At 37.9% G+C, this 22,433-nt stretch overlaps 1 protein-coding gene across 10 annotated transcripts in view; it reads left to right on the top strand.

Moving 5' to 3' along the window:
* The window catches only part of TTC39B (tetratricopeptide repeat domain 39B), a 148,367-nt gene that overhangs the window by 50,591 nt on the left and 75,343 nt on the right, over positions 1-22,433 (top strand). For 7 of the 10 annotated variants that reach the window (XR_011977444.1, XM_072656071.1, XM_072656111.1 and 4 more), the window contains one exon: positions 7,933-7,967. The exons of 1 other annotated variant lie outside the window; for it this stretch is intronic. Coding sequence is in view for 3 of the 9 variants with exons in the window: in XM_072656071.1 (XP_072512172.1) it covers positions 7,933-7,967 (35 nt within the window). In the remaining 6 variants the exon portion in view is untranslated. Of the gene's footprint in view, positions 1-6,584; positions 7,215-7,932; positions 7,968-22,433 lie in introns of those variants that run through there. 2 more of the 10 variants (XM_072656091.1, XM_072656133.1) reach the window with 2 other exon arrangements.

Consider the following 22,433-nt stretch of genomic DNA (forward strand, 5'->3'; position numbering starts at 1 on the left):
GCTTTGGTACACAACTTCTTCTAGAGTTCTAGAATTCTACTGGGTGTTTGATCCCTTTTGCTGTCTTGAGCTAGAAAAATGACTCTAGGACTTTTTCTTAGATTTCCCCATTAGGATTTGATTAGGGAGAGAGTTCATGGTACTGCTTCCTATACTGCTCTGCCATCTTGGCTTTTGTCTAATTCATCTTTGATCATTCCTATTTACTAGCTCTTTTACCTGACTATGTAAATAAACTTAGGTCTTCCTCACTCTCCCCAAATACTTTCCCTTGACTTTGCTGCCCCTTCAAATTATTTATCATCTACTCTACTGTCTCTTTGTTTTCTGCTAAATCTCTGCATGGAGTGGTGTGCATTGGCTTACTACCTACTTATTCCTTAACCTTTTGCAGTTTGACTTTCACCCCCACCACTTCACAAAAGAAACTCTCTAAAGCAAAAGAAGTGAGTTGGGATTTTAACTCTGGTCCCCTTCTTGTTTGTCCTTTATTCTTTTTTTTTTTTTTGCACAAGATGCTTCATTCTGCGATCCACTTCCATAGTTCTTTCTTTGGATGTGGAAGGAATTTTGCCTCAAGAGTCCATTGGGAATTTTTTAGGTCCTTGCATTGCTGTGAAGGACTAAATCTACCAGAAAAAATCCTTGCACACTATGGTTGTTGCTGTGTACAGAGTTCTCCTGGTTCTGCTCCTTTCACTCAGCATCAGATCATATAAGTCCTTCCAGGCCTCTCTGAAGTCTTCCTGTTCATCATTTCTTATAGCACAATAGTATTGCATTACATTCATATACCACAATTTATTCAGCCATTCCCTAATTGATTTCCAGTTTTTGGCCACCACAAAGAGAGCTGTTATAAATATTTTTGTACATGTGGAACCCTTTCCCATTTTTATGATCTCTTGGGGATACAGTCCTAGAAAGTGATATTGCTGGGTCAAAAGGTATGCACATTTTTTGTAGCCCTTTGGGCATTGTTCCATATTGCTCTCCAGAATGGTTGGATCAGCTCATAGCTCCACCAACAATGAATTAGTGTTCCAACTCTCCCACATCTTTTCCAGCATTTATTATCTTCCTGTTTTGTCATGTTAGTCAATCTGATAGGTGTGATGTAGTACCTCAGAGTTGTTTTGATTTGCATCTCTCTAATAAATAGTGATTTAGAGCGTTTTTTCATATGACTATAGAAAGGTTTAATTTCTTCCTCTGAAAACTATCTTTTCATATCCTTTGACCATTTATCAATTGGGAAATGTTTGTCCTTTATTCTTAAAGAGAATCATGACATCAGGGAGGTGATGCCATGACATGCAAGTGAATTGGATTTAAGTAGAGGAGGCCTGTACAAAATCACCAGCCTTACTTTCTCCTCCAGAGCAATCTGGGTCCAGTGGCAAGATATGGATAGTCCCTTAACTCTAAGTTGAATGCTCATTCCACTACCACACCATTCTCTCAACAATCTCATTGATTCATTTGGCTTCACCTCACTCTATACAGATGATTAACAAATCTATCTCTACTCCTAGCTTCTGTCATCCGTCTTTATATCTTAATACCTTGATACCTTCTTCATGGTAAATAGTTAATGTTTTGTGGATTTTACTAGAATCTCCTATCATTTTTCTTCTCCTCTAGTAGTTAAGATATTTAATGAAGTAGAAGCAGCAGTTATCTTCTGTAGCCCCTCCCCTCCTTATTCCTTGTGTCCTTTCCTAGAGTCAGAAGTGCATTGAATTATCCAAAAGACTTGTAGTCCTTTGAAGAAATTGGGATAAGGAACAGATAGTAAGAGAAGGAGGATGAGAGGTGGCTTGACAGGGAATAAGTTAGTGAAGGCTTACTGTGTGGTGCAGAGGAGAACAACACTGGACACGGGAGTCTGAGGTTTAGTCCTGGCTCTGCTTCTAACTTACCACGTGACCTTGGGCAGTCAGTGAGCCTTAGGCCTTTGCCATCTGTTTCTTCTGTAAAATGAAGAGTTTGGACTGGATGATCAGAGTTCCTTTTTAGCACTTAGATTAATTCTTTTTTTCTGTTCCCATTTTAAGCAGGGACTAAAACTCTCTACAAATATTTGGGTGCCTCTTCTGTGAAAGGTACAGTGTACTAAATTGCCTATTTAAAAGTTTCACTTGTTGCCCTGGCAGACACAGAATACTGTATATGTTGCTTTAAAACCTCTCTAGGGAGGATGGACCCTACTTTAGAGTAGCTAAGAAGGAAGTAAAACAAGTAAATTACATGAAGAACATTTTTTTCTTTATTTTTCTCAAACTATTGATGGAAAAAGAAAAATAGGTTAGTAAATACAGTAATCTTTTCTTTAAGTGAAAGTACTATCTCCCTTCAGAGAAGTCTTTTGAAAAGTCTTTATTGTGTGAAGGTGTTGCAGAGTTCTGTAAAACTAAATCAGTGAGGTATAAGCTTTGGCAGGTTTGGCCAAGCTGGAAAGGTTTCAGGTGTGCTAATAGGAGCAGGATTGAATCTGCTGTCAGAAGACCAACCTAGTAAAGGAGAGAGAAAGCCCACTGCCAGTAATTTGGTTACTAAGTGATGAATTCTATGGCTGTGGCCACTCATGAGTGAAACAAAGAAAAAACCTAGTCTTTATTGTTCTGTATTCCCCTTCCATAATGATAGTGATAGAAAATTGTCAGAGAAACCAATGAACTGTTGTTGGAATTATGAACTGATCCAATCATTTTGGAGAGCAATTTGGAACCATGTCTAAAGGGCAATAAAAGTGTATATACCCTTTGATCCAGTAATACGACTGCTAGGTCTGTATCCCAAAGAGATCACAAAAAGGAAAAAGGACCTATTTGTCTAAAATTATTTATAGTGGCTCTTTTTGTGGTAGTTAAGAGTTAGAAATTTAGGGGATGCCCATCGTTTGGGAAATGGCTGAACAAGTTGTGGTATATGCTTGTAATAAAATATTATTGTGCTGTAAGAAATTACAAGCAGGGATCTTTTCAGAAAAACCTGGAAAGATGTACATGAACTGATACAGAGTGAAGTGAGTAGAACTAGAACATTGTACACAGTAACAGCAATATTGTACAACGAATAACTGAATAACTTGACTATTCTCAGCAATATAGTTATCCAAGACATTTCCAAAAGATTCAGGATGAAAAATGCTATCTACCTTCAGAGAAAGAACTCATCTTGTCCAAATCCAGACTGAAGCATGTTCTTTTTCTCTCTTTTTCTGTCTGTCCCTTCCTCCCTCTCTCCCTCCCTCCCTCCCTCTCTCCCTTCCTCCCTTCTTCCTTCCTTCCTTCCTTCCTTCCTCCCTCCCTTCCTCCCTCCCTCCCTCCCTCCCTTCCTCTCTCCCTTCCTCCCTTCTTCCTTCCTTCCTTCCTTCCTCCCTCCCTCCCTTCCTCCCTCCCTCCCTCCCTCCCTCCCTTCCTCCCTCCCTCCCTTCCTCCCTCCCTCCCTCCCTTCCTCCCTCCCTTCCTCCCTTCCTTCCTCCCTCCCTTCCTCCCTTCCTCCCTGCCTTCCTGCCTCCCTCCCTCCCTCCCTTCCTCCCTTCCTCCCTGCCTTCCTGCCTCCCTCCCTCCCTCCCTTCCTTCCTTCCTTCCTTCCTTCCTTCCTTCCTTCCTCCCTCCCTCCATCCCTCCCTCCTCCCTCCCTCCTTCCCTTCCTTCATTCCTCCTCCATCCCTCCCTCCCTCCCTCCCTTCCTTCCTTCCTTCCTTCCTTCCTTCCTTCCTTCCTTCCTTCCTTCCTTCCTTCCTTCCTTTTTTCCTTCCTTCCTCCCTCCCTTCCTCCCTTCCTCCCTGCCTTCCTGCCTCCCTCCCTCCCTCCCTTCCTCCCTTCCTCCCTGCCTTCCTGCCTCCCTCCCTCCCTCCCTTCCTTCCTTCCTTCCTTCCTTCCTTCCTTCCTTCCTCCCTCCCTCCATCCCTCCCTCCTCCCTCCCTCCTTCCCTTCCTTCATTCCTCCTCCATCCCTCCCTCCCTCCCTCCCTTCCTTCCTTCCTTCCTTCCTTCCTTCCTTCCTTCCTTCCTTCCTTCCTTCCTTCCTTCCTTCCTTCCTTCTTTCCTTCCTTCCTCCTTTCCTTCCTTCCTTTTTTCCTGTCTTGCACAAAATAACCCATATCACATTGCACTTGTATAACCCATATAAAATTGCTTGCTTTTTCAGGGAGAGAGAAGGGGAGGGAGGGATGGAATTTGGAACTCAGAACTTTAAAAACATGTTAAAATTGTTTTGGGGGGAGTTGGGGGGACACAAAATATTATTGTTAAAAAAGAAAACAGTTGTCTGTTAGTTTAACTGTTGGTATAGTACACGTGAAATTTTTGTCCAATGATGAATGAATTGATGTAATATTGGATGACTAGAACTATACCAATCTCCTAATAAATAAAAAAGAAAACAAAGGGAAGTTGCAGCTCAATGGAAAAATGACTTGTAGGCTGCCCTTGGAGATGCAAGCAAAACTGTTTGCTAGTGCAGGGATAATGGCCTAAAGGAAGTGAAGAGTCAAGGGATTGAAGGTCACAGTTCGGATAAACAGGATTTGGAAAAAGAAGGCTTGAGGGAGAATTGGAAAGCCAATAGATTATGGTCAGATAAGGGAGTTTGGTAATTCTTGAACATGGAGGTGTTGCCTTTCTAGATGATGGCAAGCTCTAGGGCATGACTATTTTTGTATAGCTGAGGTGAGCTGGAGCAGTAGGTCATGAGAAGCAATTACATTGAAGAACTGACTGGTTAAGGTATTTGAGGGAGAGTCAGTATGAATGTTGAAGTCCTCAAATATGAAGGTAGGAATTAGAGAAGAGGGAAAATTTATATCAGGTACTGAATTGCCTGGTACTGAACTCATTGAGAAAGGAATGAGAATGATAGGAGGTCTATAGCCAACTTCTTACCAGGATATTGATTGGAAATATATGAATTGCATGATCCTCAAAGGAGGAGAGGTTACTGAGTGATGGAAGTAAGGGGAGAACCTAGAAGTAGCACTGGGGACTAAGGGGTATTCCAACTCCCCTGCCTAAGTTAGTAAGCAGAGAGGAATCAATGAGAAAGGGTGGCCAGGGAGGCTTGTGTCATTACTGGAGAGTCAGGTTTCATTAATAACTAGAAGGAGTGGGAAAGGAAAAGATTTAGGATGAAGGCAAATTTGTTCCTGTCGAGCAGGCATTCCCACGGACATAGTAGGAGTGAGTGGCATTTGATTGGAACCTTGGGGTGGGAAGGTTGAAGGGGATGGGAATATGGAATTGGGTGGTGGAGGATGGGGAATAGGGTTTGGATGATGACGTACATGGGTTTAGAATCTCTGGGATGTATAGAGTAGAGTTAGGTATGAGAGTGTTCATCATTGAGTAGAGGGTGCCATTCCTCTTCCTAACGGAGGCTGGAGACAGGGTAGAGTACAAAATGGAAGGTGGTTGGTCAATTGGGAGACCCCGTTTTACTACTCCTTTTCATTTTAAAGGCTGGAGATTAGGTAGGGAACTGCAGCTGGAGGTGGAAGTCTTAATCCCTGCTGACTTTCTTCTTCCCTGAAGGGACAGGTGCAGCAGGAGGTGGAACGCCTGAGGTTAAAGGGAAGGTTGCTTTTCTTTTACTAGAGGTTCTCTCCATGCTGGTCGGGAGATCAGACTGGCCACAGGAGGTGGGATTTGCCTTTTGACACAAATGGAAATTGCTTCAGTAACCTCTGGGAGGCCATTCAGAGGAAGGTTTCAGAGGAAGGTCTGACTCCTCTTTTCTCTTGAGGGTGTAATCAATCTGGTGCAGAAGGAAGGTGTCTCTATCAGTCTGACTTTTGTGATAATTTATTGGTACTGATAATTGGGAAGTGGAAAAAAGCAAAGACTGACCTTGATCATAAATTTATGCAAAGTTAAAGTGGTATAAAACAAAAACCACAGAGAGAGGCAGGAGAGCCTAGAATGTGTGGCTGACAAAGGAGTTAGTGGGCTTGTCCAATAGAGTTAGTTGTGCTACTGTTCATCCATATTGAGCTTATAGTCAGGTAGAGCCTCTAAGTCTTTCCCATAACTGCAGTTATGCACTGAGTTATTGTTCTATTAGGCCAGGAGAATGCTGCAGATATATTTTATCTGGATTTTAGTAAAGGAATTGATAAAGTCTCTTGCTCTGCTTTGTGGAAAAATATGGAGAGCTGTGTGCTAGGGGATACTACAGTTAGGTGGATTAAAAAATGGTTGGATGACTAAATCTAAAGAGAAGTCATTAATGATTCAAATGTCATCTTGGAAGAAGGTCTCTGGTGGAATGCCCTTGGTCTTTGTCCTTGGCCTTGTGCTGTTTTTATCAGTGAATTAGATAAAAGCATGGATTACATGCTTATCAGGAACATTATTTCCTTATTCAGAGATTCGTGGCTCATCTTTGATTTTTGCATTGCACTTTTTTCTTTCTTAAAAGTGCCATGTGATATTTAAAAATTAATGCAAATGAGCATGAATTTTGTAATACCTCTTGAGAAATCACTTGTAATATAACAAAATCAGGCTAAGAATCATTTCCCTAAATGCCATATGAATTTGACCAATCAGCAAGCATTATTTATTAAGCATCTGTTATGTGTTAGACATCACTCTAAATCCCAGGTGATGCTGAGTACAGTAATGTACCAGGGAGATAGAGAATCATTTGTCATTTCTGCTTACATTTTTTATGTCTTATGTCTCAATACTTAACACACCAGAAGATATGGATGATTCAAAAAGATCTTGCCAGACTAGAACATTGATTTGAGTTGAATCAGATGAAAAATGGCATATGCTGAAAGTCTTAGTGAAGATTAACCTTAAAACTGCACTTAAGACTTTGGGACATTGATAACCATGTGCAATATATAAAAAATACACATAAAATCTTATACTTTTGAAGGTGATTTTTCAAACCCAAGTACAAAGATGGAGAGGTATGGCTAGATAACAGTTTTATCTGGAAGAAGATCTGGAAGTTTTAGTGAGTTGCAAACTCAGTATGAGTTAACAATATGTATCATGGCAACCAGCAAAGCCAGTGTGGTTTTGGGCCACATTAAGCATTACTATAGAGGTTTAGTCCTTTTGTACTCTTCTCTGTTTAAACCACATTTTTGAAGCATGGTGTTCCATTTTGGGCACATCATTTTAGTCAAGACATTGATAAGAGCATCCATTGGAGGACACGTAGGAAGGTGGCCTTGAATTCCCTCAACCACTGCAAGTTGGTAGCTTCTCAGCAGCTTAGAGTTTTAGAAAGTTGCCTAGAGTACTGATTTGCCCACTAAGAGTTAAAACTTGCTCAGGGTCTTGAACAGCCAGTGTGTGTCAAAAATGGGACTTGAACCTAGAGACCTGGTCTCAAGGCTGTCATCTATCTATCCATCCATTTATATCTATCTATCTGTCTGTCTATCTATCTATCTATCTATCTATCTATCTATCTATCTATCTATCTATCTATCTTGTATGTTACATCACTTTTTGTTATTGTGAATATATTGTAAAGATCTAAAGAAAATCCATATAAAAATGCTTGATGTTTTGCTATTTATGGATATTTCCCTTTGTGTATTCAGAATTTTAGCCTTGGGAGTTTTGTGTCCTTCCTGGATTGACTTCTTCTGGCTGTGAAATCTGCTTTCTGAATATCTAAAGTACATGTCACATCATAAAGAAATGGGAAGAGAAACCTATTCATTCACAACTATAGTGAGGCAGAATGATTTTGTATTAAATACATGCATGTGATATTAGCGTTTTTTAGTATTTGATCAAAGTCTTTGAGTTGTGATGATATTGAATAATCAATAATATAATTTGTTTTAAAATAATTTAATTATTGAGTTTTACTCAATTCATTCCCCACTCCCCCCAAACCGTTAACTACCGTTATCTTCTAATTATGGCAAACCCACTGTATTTGTTTTCTTTTTTTCCAGGAAGCCTTTGAAGATGCCTTTGAAAACTTCCCATTGTAAGTACATCATATTTCTTAAAAAGTGAATTTTATGATGATTCTTTAAATAAGAAATGGATTTTATTTCCACCTTTGCTCATGGTAGTGGTTACTGTGGTGGTGTAGGTAGAACTGGGAATGAATATTTATGTAATCCACAGTTTTAAGACCTAGTGCTTTACAAAGTAGTAGGAATTAAACAAAGAACTGTTTTGAAATAAAGCATTCCTGTTTTGTCCCTATGTGAGAGATGTCTTTTACATTTTTTTGTATAAGTAGTCTTGGGTAAGATTTAAGAAAGAAAGGACAGCTTTGCTTGACTGGGATCCTTTTATTCTGTATTTGAGCATATTAGATTTTGTTTACAGGGAAAGTACAACTTTCATGTTTCTTCCCATATTCTCCATGTCCCAGTCTTGATTTTGCCTTCTAAATAGATAGCTTGTGTAAAAATCTCTCCTTGATGAAATTTCACTCTTAAGTGTGTGGAATCATCTTTGGTTTATTTTCATTTTGAGTTTTCATCAGGTGACCTGGAATCATGTCACTGCTTGTTATTCCACCTTGTGACTTTGAACAAGTGACTTTAGCCTTTCTGGGCCTTAGGTTCTTTATTTGCATGAAATAAAGGGGGTGGGGTTGGATCAGGAGTTCTTATCCTGAAGTCCATGGATCCTAAGGGGTTTTTGTATAAGCTCTAGGGTATCTGTGAACTTGGACAAGAAAAGAAATTATATATTCATTTTTACCATCTCTTACTGAAACTTAGCATTTCTTTAATTAGAAATATAGACAACCAATGTGATTCTGTGAAGGAGTCCATAGTATTCACTAGACTGCCAAAGGGGATATATGACATTAAAAAGTTAAGAACTCGGAGGCCAGATGTCTCTTCCATCCTTAAATTCCACACTAAGTCCATGCAGCTGTGGGTGTATGTAGGCCTGAAGCACATTTCCAGTGATGACTTGACCGCAAGGTGGTATTTAAAGCACCACCTGTCTAGGCAACTCAGGAAGCACAGGTGTCCAGATTGCACAAATGATTTTCCTGACAGGATTAAGTGGATTGTAAAAGTATAGCTTTACTTAGCTAATGAGGCTACAGGTGCTGAGTACAGAAAAGGATATATTTTGATGGTTCTAGTTCATTTGAATGCTACTTCTTCCTTCAGTCTGCCCTTCCCCCACATAGGTAACATTTACAGTGTTGGCCATTGGGACGTATGAGGCTGGCATGCTATGGGAGAACTGTCACCTCTGAGAAGGCATGGAGTCCCTTGTGCTGGTGGTTTCATCTGTCGGGGCACTGCGAGATACTATGTCACCGAACCAGTGCCTTAAGTTACATATGAAACAGATGTTTATGCTCTTAATGATTTAAGTGGATAATAAAAGGGTGCTGTCCATCAGCATCACTTTATTCCCTGTCCCTTGGAATCCTATCTACTCTATAGGCTAGGGACTTCCTATCTGAAATTTTGTCCTCACCAAAGCCTAGAAACTTTTTTTTGACCATTCTCTCAGACCTGGCCATAGCCTATCACACCACAAAGGACATAAATAATTAAAAGAAAAGGTAGACTGCTCATGTAGAAAAATGAGAGGAAAACAGATGGAGACTTGGTAATTTGTTTGAAATATTAAAAGGGCCAAAGAAAGGTTTTTATTGTATTTGATAGACTGTTTATGGAGAATTTATGGAAAGCCAGACGTGAACCATATTAAATGTATGTGGTATATAGGCTAGTAAAATGAATACCTAAATTAGAAGATGATGGATCTATTAAAGTATATATGCTTCTTTACTTTGGCTAAAACTCAGTCTGTTTTCATGATTTATTCTCTTCTTATTTTGATTTCTGAAATACAAGCAAAAAATTAAAAAACTATGAACAGTCAAAATAAATGTTACAGTTCACGTGTTATTTTAACAATTGAGAGTCTAATTCAGATCCTGCTCTCTTAATTTGAACACAGTTCTATTAGTGGTGGTACTTTTTTTTCAGGTTATAGTAGACTAGGAATGGCAAATTAAAGGACTGAGGACTACTAGAGCCAAATATTCTGACAAGGAGAAAGAAGTGATTGTTGAGAACAAGTAAAGAGATCATAGATCTAGAACTGTTTGGCACCTCAGAGGTCATTAAGTCCAAACCCTTCATTTGCCAGATAAACAAACTGAGACCTAGGGAAGACTTGCCTAATGTAATAAGTGATAGAGATGAAATTTAGACTCAGATCCTTTACCTCTCAAGCCAACCTTCTTTTCACCTTCTCATTTTATATCATCTGTAGTGATAGAGTAAATAGAGCTAAATGTTAGGTTCCTATTTGACAGATCTTTTATGCCTAACATGTAACGTGTTTATTCTGAATCTTCATTTTTTTTGTTGAAGAATCAAATTGTTTTGGTCCTTAGCACCTCATCTTGGTTGATGTCTCTGAGGAGCTAGCTAATTTTAGTCTATTCTAGATTTGATCTATAGTAAACCCACTAGCTTTGGGTTAGAATGCTTGTGAGTAGGTTCTGATTTTTGAGTATAAGATATGTCTTGGAATGAATTGTCTCTTATGCTATGCCTAGCCTAGAGTCCTAATGCCTAAAATTTGGTAGTTCGTGGTGAAGGTGTGTAATAAAGATTGGAGGATATATGAATGTCAGTGTGGTAGAGTGCTCCTGGTAGAATGGTATTCTTGGAAAGTTTTGGAAGAAAGAAAGATTATGAACGTCCTAAGACCTGGATGCCTTAATGAAAAGGGGGAAAGAATTATAAAAATAGTCTTAAAAAAAAAAACAAAACACCACAGTTTGGCAAATTCATTGTAGCGACAAACATCTTTCCATACCTTAGTAACCCTTGACATCATCATAGTGTTGCAGCCCATTTTGATAATTGATGTTTTTTTCATGATATCCTTGAATCAACAAGGAAAAGACAATTTTCAGTATGCTGTGCTGCAGAAGAGAGGAAAGCATGCCGCATTTTAGAAGAATTTAAATCCCAAAAGGTCTTTTAAAAATGATACTACTTGAAAGGCACAAATTTCACTTACCAGGAAAATATGCTGTTTCTCATTTCCTATTGATTTCAAATAAATAAGGCATTACTATATGTTTTCTGTGTCTTTGAACCTCTTCAAAAGTAAAAAAGTTGTATCTCAAGTAACTCTCCTTTCCTATTATTGGAAAAGAATTATCTCCTTTGATTCCATGTACTTCTATTGATTTGTGAATTAAAATTTCAGTTTGAATAGACCAGGTGACTTGCCCGTGGTCTCACAGCTTGGCACAGTGGAAGAGTCAGGATTTGAACTGGTGTCTTCAGATGCCAGATCTGTTGTACTTTGTATAACATTGTCCCTTTATCTCTTCCTTTTTCTTTCTGCCACCAAAGATGAAAAAGAATAATTTTTATTCAATTGCTTCTAGCTAATTTCCTTATTTTTCCAATTTGATTGAACACAGTATTATATGATTTAAAATTTCTCATATCCCGGGGTGTCATTCATATCTCAGTTTTCTCATCTATAGAATGGGGATATAATTTCCAACTCTGTCTACAGAGTCTAATAACGTCTAATTTGTTGTGCTGACCAAACAAGATAATTTATATATGAAAGTGCTCCTACTTGTATGGATCTGTTATCTCTTTGACTTGGGAGTTTTCTCCAACAATGCAGATTGCAGCCCATCCATGTCAGCTCACCACATGTATGCCTGCACACACACAAACAAACACATGTGTATACACACACACATGCCCATATGTACATTCACATCTGCCTATCCTGTCTATCCATAAGTGATATTCTAATGCCTCAGTAGTGGCTGTGGAAGTTACCTTTAATTCTCAAAGGCCACAGCAATGAAGCATGGTTTTTGATAAATTCTACCATGCTGGAAAGACTTCATATACAGTCCCAGCAATAGTCTTTGCATGTTTTCAAAGGATCCTTTTAGCTAAGAGCAGAGAGGCTCATCACCAGTAACAGTAGACAGGCCATTTGTTGGTGAGTTCTTTGGATGAAGTGTAATGTGTCTCATGATATGGCACATATTTTTGAAATCACTTGATTGTTAAATAGGGAATTAATTGTATGTTGTAACTTGTATGGGGCTAGTTTTAAGTAAATCTTCAGTTAAATTAACATAGACTATTTCCTGAAGTAGACATTTCAAAGGATGGAGCAGTTGATATTTTGGGGAACACGTGTGTGCATGTGTATGTAGTTTTGGGAAGTAGGGAGAGAAGGGACTGGATGCCAATTTGAATTACTCTATTTTCTGGGTTCTGGGGACAGCTTTAATTATACATGATTGTTCTTTTAATCCCATTTCAGATTTTAAGGCCTCAATGAATATGAGGAAGTAGAAACCTAACTGGGAATATGAATTTCAAAAATTGAATGTAGTTGCATAAAAGCAAACCTTTCAATACTTTGTCATTAAAGATAATTTTGCTGCAAAAAGTTAACTAAGGGAAAAGATAGTGATTAAGATATTTTGATCATCTATTAAAAATTGATAATCTTTTTATTAAAGTTCAAATTAGTATTGAACACTTCATCCTTCTAGGAAATAATGTTGTTGCAATATAGGTTGTGGAAGGGTAGTTGGGGACCTACAAAGATATATTGGTTGTGGTCTTTAGGTTTTTAAGCACCCTGCAGAAACTTTACATTCTAATAGGAAGAAATAAGACTTGTACACAGATAGATGTAAAAATATAATACTAGTTAGAATGTAGCAGCATGTAAGAAAGGTATAAATAGGAGAGCAAATAAGGGAGAAATCACTTTCAGATGGGGAGGATCTGGGAATGCCTTTATGGAGGAGGTAGCATTTTTGAATTGGTTCTTGGAGGATAGCTATTCTGTGGTTTAATGGAGGTCAGTCATTAAAGAATTATTCAGTTATTTACTATGTGCCAGGTACTCTGATAGATCTTGGGAATACAAATCAGTCAATCAAAAACCATTTATTGGGGACCTGCAGTGTGCCAGGCACTGTGCTAATTGCTGAGAGTAAAAATAAAAACAATGAAATTATCTCTTTCTCACAGAGTTTATATTCTAATATAATTTTACACATGCAAATATATACATTATATATATATAATATATGCTAAATATAAAGTAGTCAAGGGGATCAGGAAAGGTTTCTTTTAGAAGGTGGTGCTGGAGCAGCGTCTTGAAGGAAGAAGACAAGGTGAGGAAGTACGTTTCATGTGGGAGGGATTGCTAGTGAAAATAATTGAGTCTCTGCCCTTAAGAACCTTATACTGTGCATATAGATAACATCTGAATCTGTTTCATCATCTACAGAATGGGAGTATTAGTACTGTATTACATATCTCACACTGTGTTGTGGTGAAAGTACTTTGTAAAGTACTTATTATAACTCTAGAAATATAAGCAATTATTATTGCTGCTACTTTTGTCCTCATTATCTCCTTATGAGATCTCATCTCTTTTTGGCGATGTTCATCACCCTTCTATTGTTATTTTTATATTCTATGGATTTTTGTAATAGATTGCTAAAATGACTGATTTTTAGTAGTTGAATAATACTATTAGAATATAAGTTCATCTTTTGTAGGGATCCTGAAAGTGTCAAATTTTAGTTGGTACAACTTCAAAAGCAGAAAGGATGATATGCACCTCATCTTGTTTCTACGTAATTTTGATTTCCTCTTTCTGGGTCCCCATATGCTGACAACTTTTTATTCCATATAGCTTGGAGATTGAATATTTGGCATGGCAGTAACTCCTTAAGTTTTTGTGGATCCATGCTATGTGTAGGTAATTGTGGGCAACAGTTTGGTCTGTGATAATGATGTAATTCTAGTGTAATTTGTTAGTTGACTTCTCCAGGATATTTTGAGCCCTTTTTTCTACGGGGATTTGCTGTCAGTCCATGGAAGATGGTTTACTTTCAATATTTAATTCTAGTCACCAGGTTATATCTTTGCTATTATAGTAAGTGCTAAAATCTTATAGCCTGTTTTACACAATTTTTACCTTTTTATTACATAATCTACATTAATTACTAAGTCTGGACTCCTTGCATATAAACCCTTCCATAAAATCTGGTGGCTGTGACCTCTTCTTGAATTGACATTGTGTTTCCTCCCTCCCTTTCCATGAACAAATCCACACGACAGGCTCTTGATTATCTCCAGTTTATCCTGTATATATCTTATCATACTAGTGTTTGTTGTTTCCCCCAAAGTTGTTTGCATATTTTCCTTAAGAGCAAGAACTGTCTTTTATAGCCCCAGTGCTTATTAGAACCGTGCTTGGCAAATGCTTTAAAAAATTCTTGTACTGACTGATTCGGCCATTTCTTTGATGTTTTGTCAACATTGTTGGCTGTATTCATGTGGATGTTGCCCAGTAAGGGTCTTTGGATTCCACTTTGGGATTTTAGCTACTTCACATGTTCTACTGGAGTCAAAATACTTTAGGTTACATTTGACAAATCCAGTGGCCTGCATTGTCGGTCTTTACTTTTGCCTGGTGAAGTCATGTGTGCTTGTTTCAGAAGTAGTTCTGTAGGTTTTTGACTTATTTATGATGTTCTCTGAGGATGTTTATGGATCTTTTAACTTGCTTTTGACAAGGAAATATTCATCTTTTTATTGCTTTCTTAAGGTAATAAGCATGCATATTGTTAGTATTATGTGGATTTTTAAAAGACATTTTTCAAATCTGTTATTGTTCATTTTATTGTTTAGAAAGTATACATTGAGATTGGTATTATATAGATGCTGTTTAGCTTTGATTTCAGGATACTAGTTAATGTTTTTAACATTCAGCAGTGCTTTTCTCCTTGATAGTTTTGTTCTTGGGAAGCGTGGAGACCAAGGCTTTTGTAAATTCCGCCTTTGTCACTGGTTCAGTTTAAGGTCTGCATTTGAACTTGAAGACTTCAGTTCCTGTCTTTCCTTGAGGTGAAAGAACTGTTGCTTTTGTTGCTGTTGTTAGTTGTAATTGTTATTTTTAGTATTAACAACAGATTTCTGAATTTTCTTTCTAATTTTATAGTTTCTTTGGCTTTGTGTACAAATGCTACTTCCTCAATTAGAGCCTTCCCATATTGCTGCAAAGATTTTTTCCTAGCTAACTTTTTTCTAACTCCATTGATTTTGTTTGTATTAAATTTTATGTAATCAGTATTGCCCTTTTTATATCCTGGGATTCTCCTTGTTTGGTCATTGATTTTTTGGATATGAAAGACTTACTTGCTTCTCAAATTTGTTTGTGATATTACCTGTTATGTCCTATGACATATATCTATTTGGAGCTCATTGTGTTTCATGTTGTGAGATGTTGATCTAAATTTAATTTCTGCCAGACTGCTTTACAGCTTTCTCAAGAGTTTTTGCAAAATATTTAGACTTTATCAATATTGGTTGGAGTTTGCGGGTTTGACTAGCACTATACTGTTACTTTGGCAGTTGTGTAAAGGATGTTGAGAGGGGAGAGATTTGAGGCATATTTCACAGATAACACATGGGAGGCACTGGAGGTTTTGGTCTCTAGCCTCTTAACAGTTTCACTTTTGATTTGGTCAGACAGGTAGACAGCTTCAGAGAGGTTAATAATAAGCTTTATTCTAGTCTATTTAGTCTTCTCAAGTGGTTGCTGGGAGAACCAGCTCCTACAGTATTCCCTAATCACCCTTCTTGCAGAAGGTGAGAAAAGGAGGCAACTACTCCTAAGCCTTGAATGTGGTAAATCGAGACAGGCACACTTATGCACTCCTCTAAATCACCTGAAGCCTCAATGAGGGCCAGTTGAAGCACGCACAGATTCCCTTATGGGTTCCCCATGATTTTCCCCATACATTCCCTGTGGTTTTCCCCATGTATCCCTCCCCCCTTGCCCCACTGACCAAAGCCCACTTGTTTTTATAGGGCAACAGACAAATAAGGCATCTTGCCAACATTAAGCTCACAGGTTAACTTCAGCATATATCACATTATGTTACCCCTTATGGCACAGCCTCAGTAGGACTGTCTGTCACTATGATTCTAATAACTATTATCTAGAATCCTTGGAACTATTCTGGGAGTTATTATCAAACACCTGGAAACTAGACATTCCCATCCTGGCCATGGATCCTGAGAAACTAAACTTTAAAAGAATAACAAAATCCTCCTTATATACAAGGCAGTTCTAATATTAAAGTAATAGCTCACATTTTTACAGTTTTTTTCTAGTTTACAAAGTAACCTTTTTCATAATAACCCAATGAGAGAGGGAATGCAAGTATATTAAACCCATATTATATATGAGGAAACTGGGATTCTGTGAAGTGAATTAGCTATGGACACATAACAAAGAAGTGAACCTCAGTTTAAACCCAGGTCTCCTGACTCAAATTAAGTTCTCATAGCCATAAAAGATGGAATGAGGGCCTGATCTAGGGTGATGATGGTGAGAGTGGAAAATATTTTATAGAGTGAATCAAAAGATTAAGGCAACTCACTTGGGTGTGAAAGGGAAAAATCAAAGATAATTTGGAGGATCCAAACCTGGGATTAGGAGATTGGTGGTATCATCTGCAGAATTGAAAAAAGTTAGGAAGAGATGCATAGTTCTTTGTGGGGGAGGAGGAAAAGATGAGTTAAATTTTGGAAATATTGAATTTAAAGTACTTCTGGGACATTTAGGTATAGGACATGAGTGAAGATCCTATAAATGTGTAAGATTTTGTTCCTGAAGTGGCTGGAATGAAGGATGTATTTTCTTCTTTCCATTTGTGGCATTTTCCTGACATTTTATGAGACATGAATTTTTCCTTAATTCTGGATGTTGTTTCAGCAGAAATTTGCCAGGTGATTTCAAACTATAAGAGTGAATTTTACAAGCTTTGCACCATAGATTTATGATGTTTTTCACCCTCTCTGTGGGGAAAAATAAAGGAAACGCTATTTAGTCAAAGGTGTTTATAGCAGCCGTATTTTTTATTGTGGATCCTCCTCCTCTTACCTCCCTCCCCACCAGGGAAGAAAACAACTGGGAATTGGCTCATCCAATGAAATTTAATAAATTCTCTAAGTAAAATTTGAAATAATAGGAAACAAAGTATAAATAAACCACTTTATGCTGATTCCAACTGTACTAAGGGAATATAGAGGTGAATAGAACAAAAGAAAGTTAAAGGGGGCACAAAAAGAATTAAAAAAGATTTATCCACATTTTATACAGTTAAGTTCATGTACTCATTCATAAAGTTTTAAAAATTGGTTTTGTTTAAAGTTCAGTTTAATGTAAGAAATTAAACATGATGAAATTATAAGAAGTGATTAGCAGTGAAGCCCTGAGTTTCATTTTTATTTTCACTCCTTCCATTTTAACCCTTCAGGGTTAGTTAGATGCAGTGTTTCTGTCTGGAGGTGGAGTTTTTGCCAGATTTTTGCACCTTGTATTGATATAAGAATTCTGGAAGTGATCGTCAAGTCACAAAACTCTTTGAAAAGCTCAGAGAAAACAGGTTTGAGAAAACCAATTTATTTTCAAAATACAAAAAGAAGAATGTAACTCCCTCCCTGGAGCATGGTCTGTTCTTTACACTGGAGGGTGCTTGCTACTTACAGTTGAATAATTCTGAGTTGAATGTCTAAGTGTGGGTATTATCCCCTGAAAATCCAAACCTTATTATTAGTCCTTACTATAATTCAAATGAGTATGCATTAATTAAATTTCCCATAGATTGCTGTTAAGGCAGCATACTTTTTACCCTTGGAGTTGTTGAGTCCTTTTGGTCTTATCAGACTCTCCTGACCTCATTTGGGGTTTTCTTGGCAAAGGTGCTAGAGTGTTTTGCCATTTCCTTCCCCAGCTCATTTTACCAATGAGGAACTGAAGGAAACCAGGTTAAGAGACTTTCCTAGAGTCTCAGAATAATTTAGTGTCTGAGCCTGGATTGAACTCTGGTCCTGCTGACTCTCTTATCCTGCATCACCTAGCTACCTTCTATTTTAACCTTTGTCATTTAGCTACCTTAATATTTTAACTTTTGTAGTTTCTTTTAGCTTTTGTTTTGTTTCCCACTGTCCTCTACTGAGGCTGTCCTTGGGAAGTATATACAGAGATCTATTCAAAGAATCGTTGTTGTAGTTCATTAAATGCATGCAAAAATCTACTAGCTAATATATATCTATATCTATATACATCTATCTATTATCTATCTATCTATCTATCATCTATCTATCTATCTATCTATCTATCTATCTATCTATCTATCTATCTATCTATCTAAGATGCTTTGTATATCTTAAAGCATTATGTACATGCCATTACTGTTATTAAAGTCTACAAAAGTTAAGTGACCTGCCTAAAGTCACATAGTAAATGGTAGAGCTAAATCCAAGTCTTATACTCTAGCTCTATAGTTTGTGTACTGTGGAGTAAAATTTTATTTTTAAACCAGTTTTGAAAGAGTAATAGATATCTCACCACACATATTTTAGACTGGCTCTGATGTTAGTAAAACTAAAATTAAGTTTCTTAAGAAACTTTAGCCGAACTTTAGCGTTCTTCTAGCCCACCATTTGCATCTTAAAGGGGAAGGACTGTGACCCAGAGGGGTTAATTGCTTAAGGTCATGTTATCCGGGGCAGGATTTGAGTGCCGGTGGTGCTCTAGGCCTAACAGGGAATCCAAGATTTTGCATATGTGCTTTCTTTTCTTTCATCTCATTTAGCCATCCTGCTCTCTCACTGGCTTTCTAGTCTGAAGACCTCAAGTTCACTACTAAATACCTGTGTGGTCTTTGAATCTGCTTGACCTCAGCTGATTTCCTTATTTGAAAAATGAGGCTGTTAGATTGGATGATCTCTAAAGGAAACTTCTGGCTCCAAACCTTTTGCTTAATGGTCAGTCCATGTACTGTGTCCTTTCTGTTGGCCCTGGCCCAAGTGTTCTTTTACTGCTCTGTCTTGGTAATGTGACCCACCACATGTTTCTAGAGGCCTCTGTAATCAGTTAGCATGTATTTTTTGTGGCACTTGTTCATTTAGACTTTAACCAAAGATAAATGAGTCCTGTATAAACTAGAATGTAGACCATCTTATCTCCTCAGTATTTACCTCTTTTGCTTTTTCATTTTACAAACGATTGATAACTCCATTTTCCCCCTTAATAGTTCTTGCATTCTTCCCCCTTCCTTTATGGTTATTTCCCATAAGTTATTTGAAAATGCTTAATTGAACTTAAGTTTCAAAATTCAGGGCATTCATATTTTTCTCTTCTGTATTTCCCTCTTAGTAGTTGAGCAGTGATGGATTAGAATTAGGTTGCAGTACAGATTGGAAAAAATCTCCCAGCATCCTCTTCCTGCTGAGGCATCAGCCATACAGCAGGAACGGGAGCTTCCACCACAGCTGACATTTCTTTAAATTCTGATATGGAGCGCTCTGCGATGCTGCAAGCTTCTTCTGCCTTATAAACTCTTCATTTTTATTTTGCTATTTTGCTTGATAATCATTCAGCCTCATGGACATCCATGGACAAAACAGAAACTGAATTTTCTTTGTCGTTTTGCTGGCTTGAAAATATCTGCTAGGTCAGAGGGAAGAAAGACTTGTCTTCATAGTGGGACTGTATTCATTCCTTTAAAGTTATTTGCTACTACAAATCTGTAAGTATATTTTGGCATCATTTTAGCAGCTTCTGAAGTCATTATTATAATATCCTCATGGTGGCAGAATCTTTAAAAAATAATTTAATGTCCTTTTACATCTGTGGTTTTAGGTTTGCATTTTAATTTAGAACATACATCTAGATCCTTTTTCTTGTTCACTCATTTTTTATTTTTGACTAAGGGCAAGCCTTGAGCTCTGAGCTAACAGAATTTCTTGCCACATGCTGTCTGTGACTTAATCCTCCCGGATGCAGAGGCTGGGTTTCAGCTACTGCAAGGTATGCATTTAGGGATGCTGAGACTTTGGCAATAACAATAGCAGCCTAAGAATGACTCACTTCACATTTCCTGTGAAATTGAAATGCTCAGGTATTTTATCATTTATGTTGTTAGATGTTTGTGTAATGAAAACCTTCATGAAAGAAAAAGGAAGTAGAAGTAGTGTGCCCTTTTAAAAGAGCATTACTAGTGAGAGAGCTTCATTTCAGAAAATGTAGTGTTAATTTCTGTTCTCCTTTGTAGTGGATTGTAGTGAATTGGAGTGAAAAAAAGTGCTCTTTGTATTACTCATTCCTAATTGTGTCTCTGAATCAGTGCCAGCGTTCTATGGCGCATTTTTACAATCATAAACATTTGCCCTGATTCATTGTGTCCTCCTTGCTGACTGTGTATTTACCTATTTTTTTTTTAATTTAGAGGAATTTGAGGAAAAATAGATATGTATTGTATTTAAGTTACTAACATTTTGTAGGAAATTGAGATATCATATGGCAGAAAGATTTGAAGTCTAAGAACCTAGGTTCTACCCTTGTCTCTCATTTACTGCTGTATGACCTTGGAAAAGTCAGTTCCTTTCCCTGTGTCTCTGTTTCTTCATATGTAGCATGTGGGATTCGGACTAAATGATGTTTAAGGACCACTTTCTAGCCCTGAGCCCTGTGATTTGATGTTGACTGCACCCCGCCCCCCCTCCGCCCCTCTATTTGTTTTTGTTAAATTGTCTTTACCCTGTCTTTTTGTGTGTGTGTGTGTGGCATGTGTAGAAAACCCGCTGTAAGTTTTGATGGCTGATCTTAGTCTTTTACCTTTTTTTTTTAAATGTCAGTTAAAACTGTTTAGAAAAGTTGTCCTGTTGAAATTTCAGTGGTCAAAATACTTAAAAATACCACCTGGCAGCACTGCCAATGCCAAATGCATTTGACTTGCACTGACATATTTCACTAATATTTTGATGCCAGTATTTTGTTTGGTTTCCTTAAGGGTAAATTTTTGGGGGGCTCGCTTACCCCCCAGAGTTCAAGCAGCTGCTGCTTTTAGTTTTAAAACTATTTTGTCATACCTTAAATGTTGCCACTTGGAATTTAGCATTGAAGAATTCAGGAATAAACAGACTCTGCCCTATAATCACCCAAATTACCAATGATCCCCTAATATAAATGGTTGCCACCCACCGAGCTTTATATTTAGCCTTCCTACTCTTAATCCAGGTTTCCCCTTCCTCCACATGTCCTCTGCAAAAATCAGAAACTTTGACAGGGTGTGTGGGCTCAGCAGTAGAGGAAGAGGAGCGTAGTGAAGATCAGGGGAGCAGACCCTGGTGGTGGAGTCGCAGACAGGGAGATTACTCCTTCAGATTTTCCTGAGAACTGTTTGAATCCCGCCCCCCCCTCCCCCCCCCCACTTTGGTTATAGTGGTAGATTATTCCTCGGAGTTAACAAGTGTTCTCTTTTACAAATTCAAATGGCCTAAGAGGTTTAAGGAGCTAAAACAAATTAGTCCAAGGAGATTATTTTGTCTGACACTTAGTGATTGACCGTACTGTGGTCAGTCAGGGTTAGAACTCTGAAATACGCATAACACCTTAAGAGGGAAATAGGGTGTACCTGAGTAGGATGTTAGAGTGTCATCAACAAAAAGTTTCTGGGCTTTCAGGAGGGACCAAGCAGCACATGCCAAAGATAAACTTAGCTTTTTTCAAAATTTTGGTAGGTCCACTCAACCCAGGAAATGGAGAACAAGCCTCTTTTTCCCCCCTCATCTTCTCTTGTTACCAGCACTCAGAACTCAGTATGGTGTTACATAGTTCAGCTATATTTTGGGTTAAATTGAATTTACAGGCTGGCCTTGGAAATTTCCTTTTAAAACATTGCTCCTGTGGGAAAATTTGTCCTGATGTTCCAAAAAACTAATTTGCTTTGGAAGATAAGCTTCTTGAAGGCAGGGCTTAATTTTTGCCCTTTTTTTGTATCCTTATGGTTTAGGACGGTGCTTGCACTTGGTAAATGTTTAAAAAGTTCTGCTAGAAGCCTCTCCCAGTCCCTCTTAATTCTGGTGCCCTCCTCCTGTTGGTTATTTCCTATTCATTCTGTATATGGCTTGTTTGTACATAGCTGTTTACATGTTTTCTCCCTCATTAGATTGTGAGCTCTTCCAGGGCAGGAGGAGTCTTGCCTTTTTTTGTATACCCAGTGCTTAGCACAGTGCCTGGCTCTTAGTAGTTGCTTAATAAATCCTTATTCACTGGCTGAGTGACTGAAAGGCTTTAAACACAAACCCATAATTAATGGATTGCTGTAGTTTCCATATATTATTTTTGCATCCGACCTCTCATTTGCTCTGTGAAAGGTGGTATGGTATTTGTAAAGAATTTGTTCTTTGCCATAAATTATGAAATCTTGATCTACTGGATTTAATTTTCCTGAATAAAATAAGAGATATGAGATTTACTATAAATTTTCTACAGAACTAGGTGAAGATATTTGTGAATCTTTGACAAAGTTTGGAAGTTGAACCTTCAATGTGACTGTCCCCAGGAGTCTCTTAGCTGT

This window comes from Notamacropus eugenii, chromosome 1 (assembly GCF_028372415.1).
Source record: "Notamacropus eugenii isolate mMacEug1 chromosome 1, mMacEug1.pri_v2, whole genome shotgun sequence".
Taxonomy (NCBI): domain Eukaryota; kingdom Metazoa; phylum Chordata; class Mammalia; order Diprotodontia; family Macropodidae; genus Notamacropus; species Notamacropus eugenii.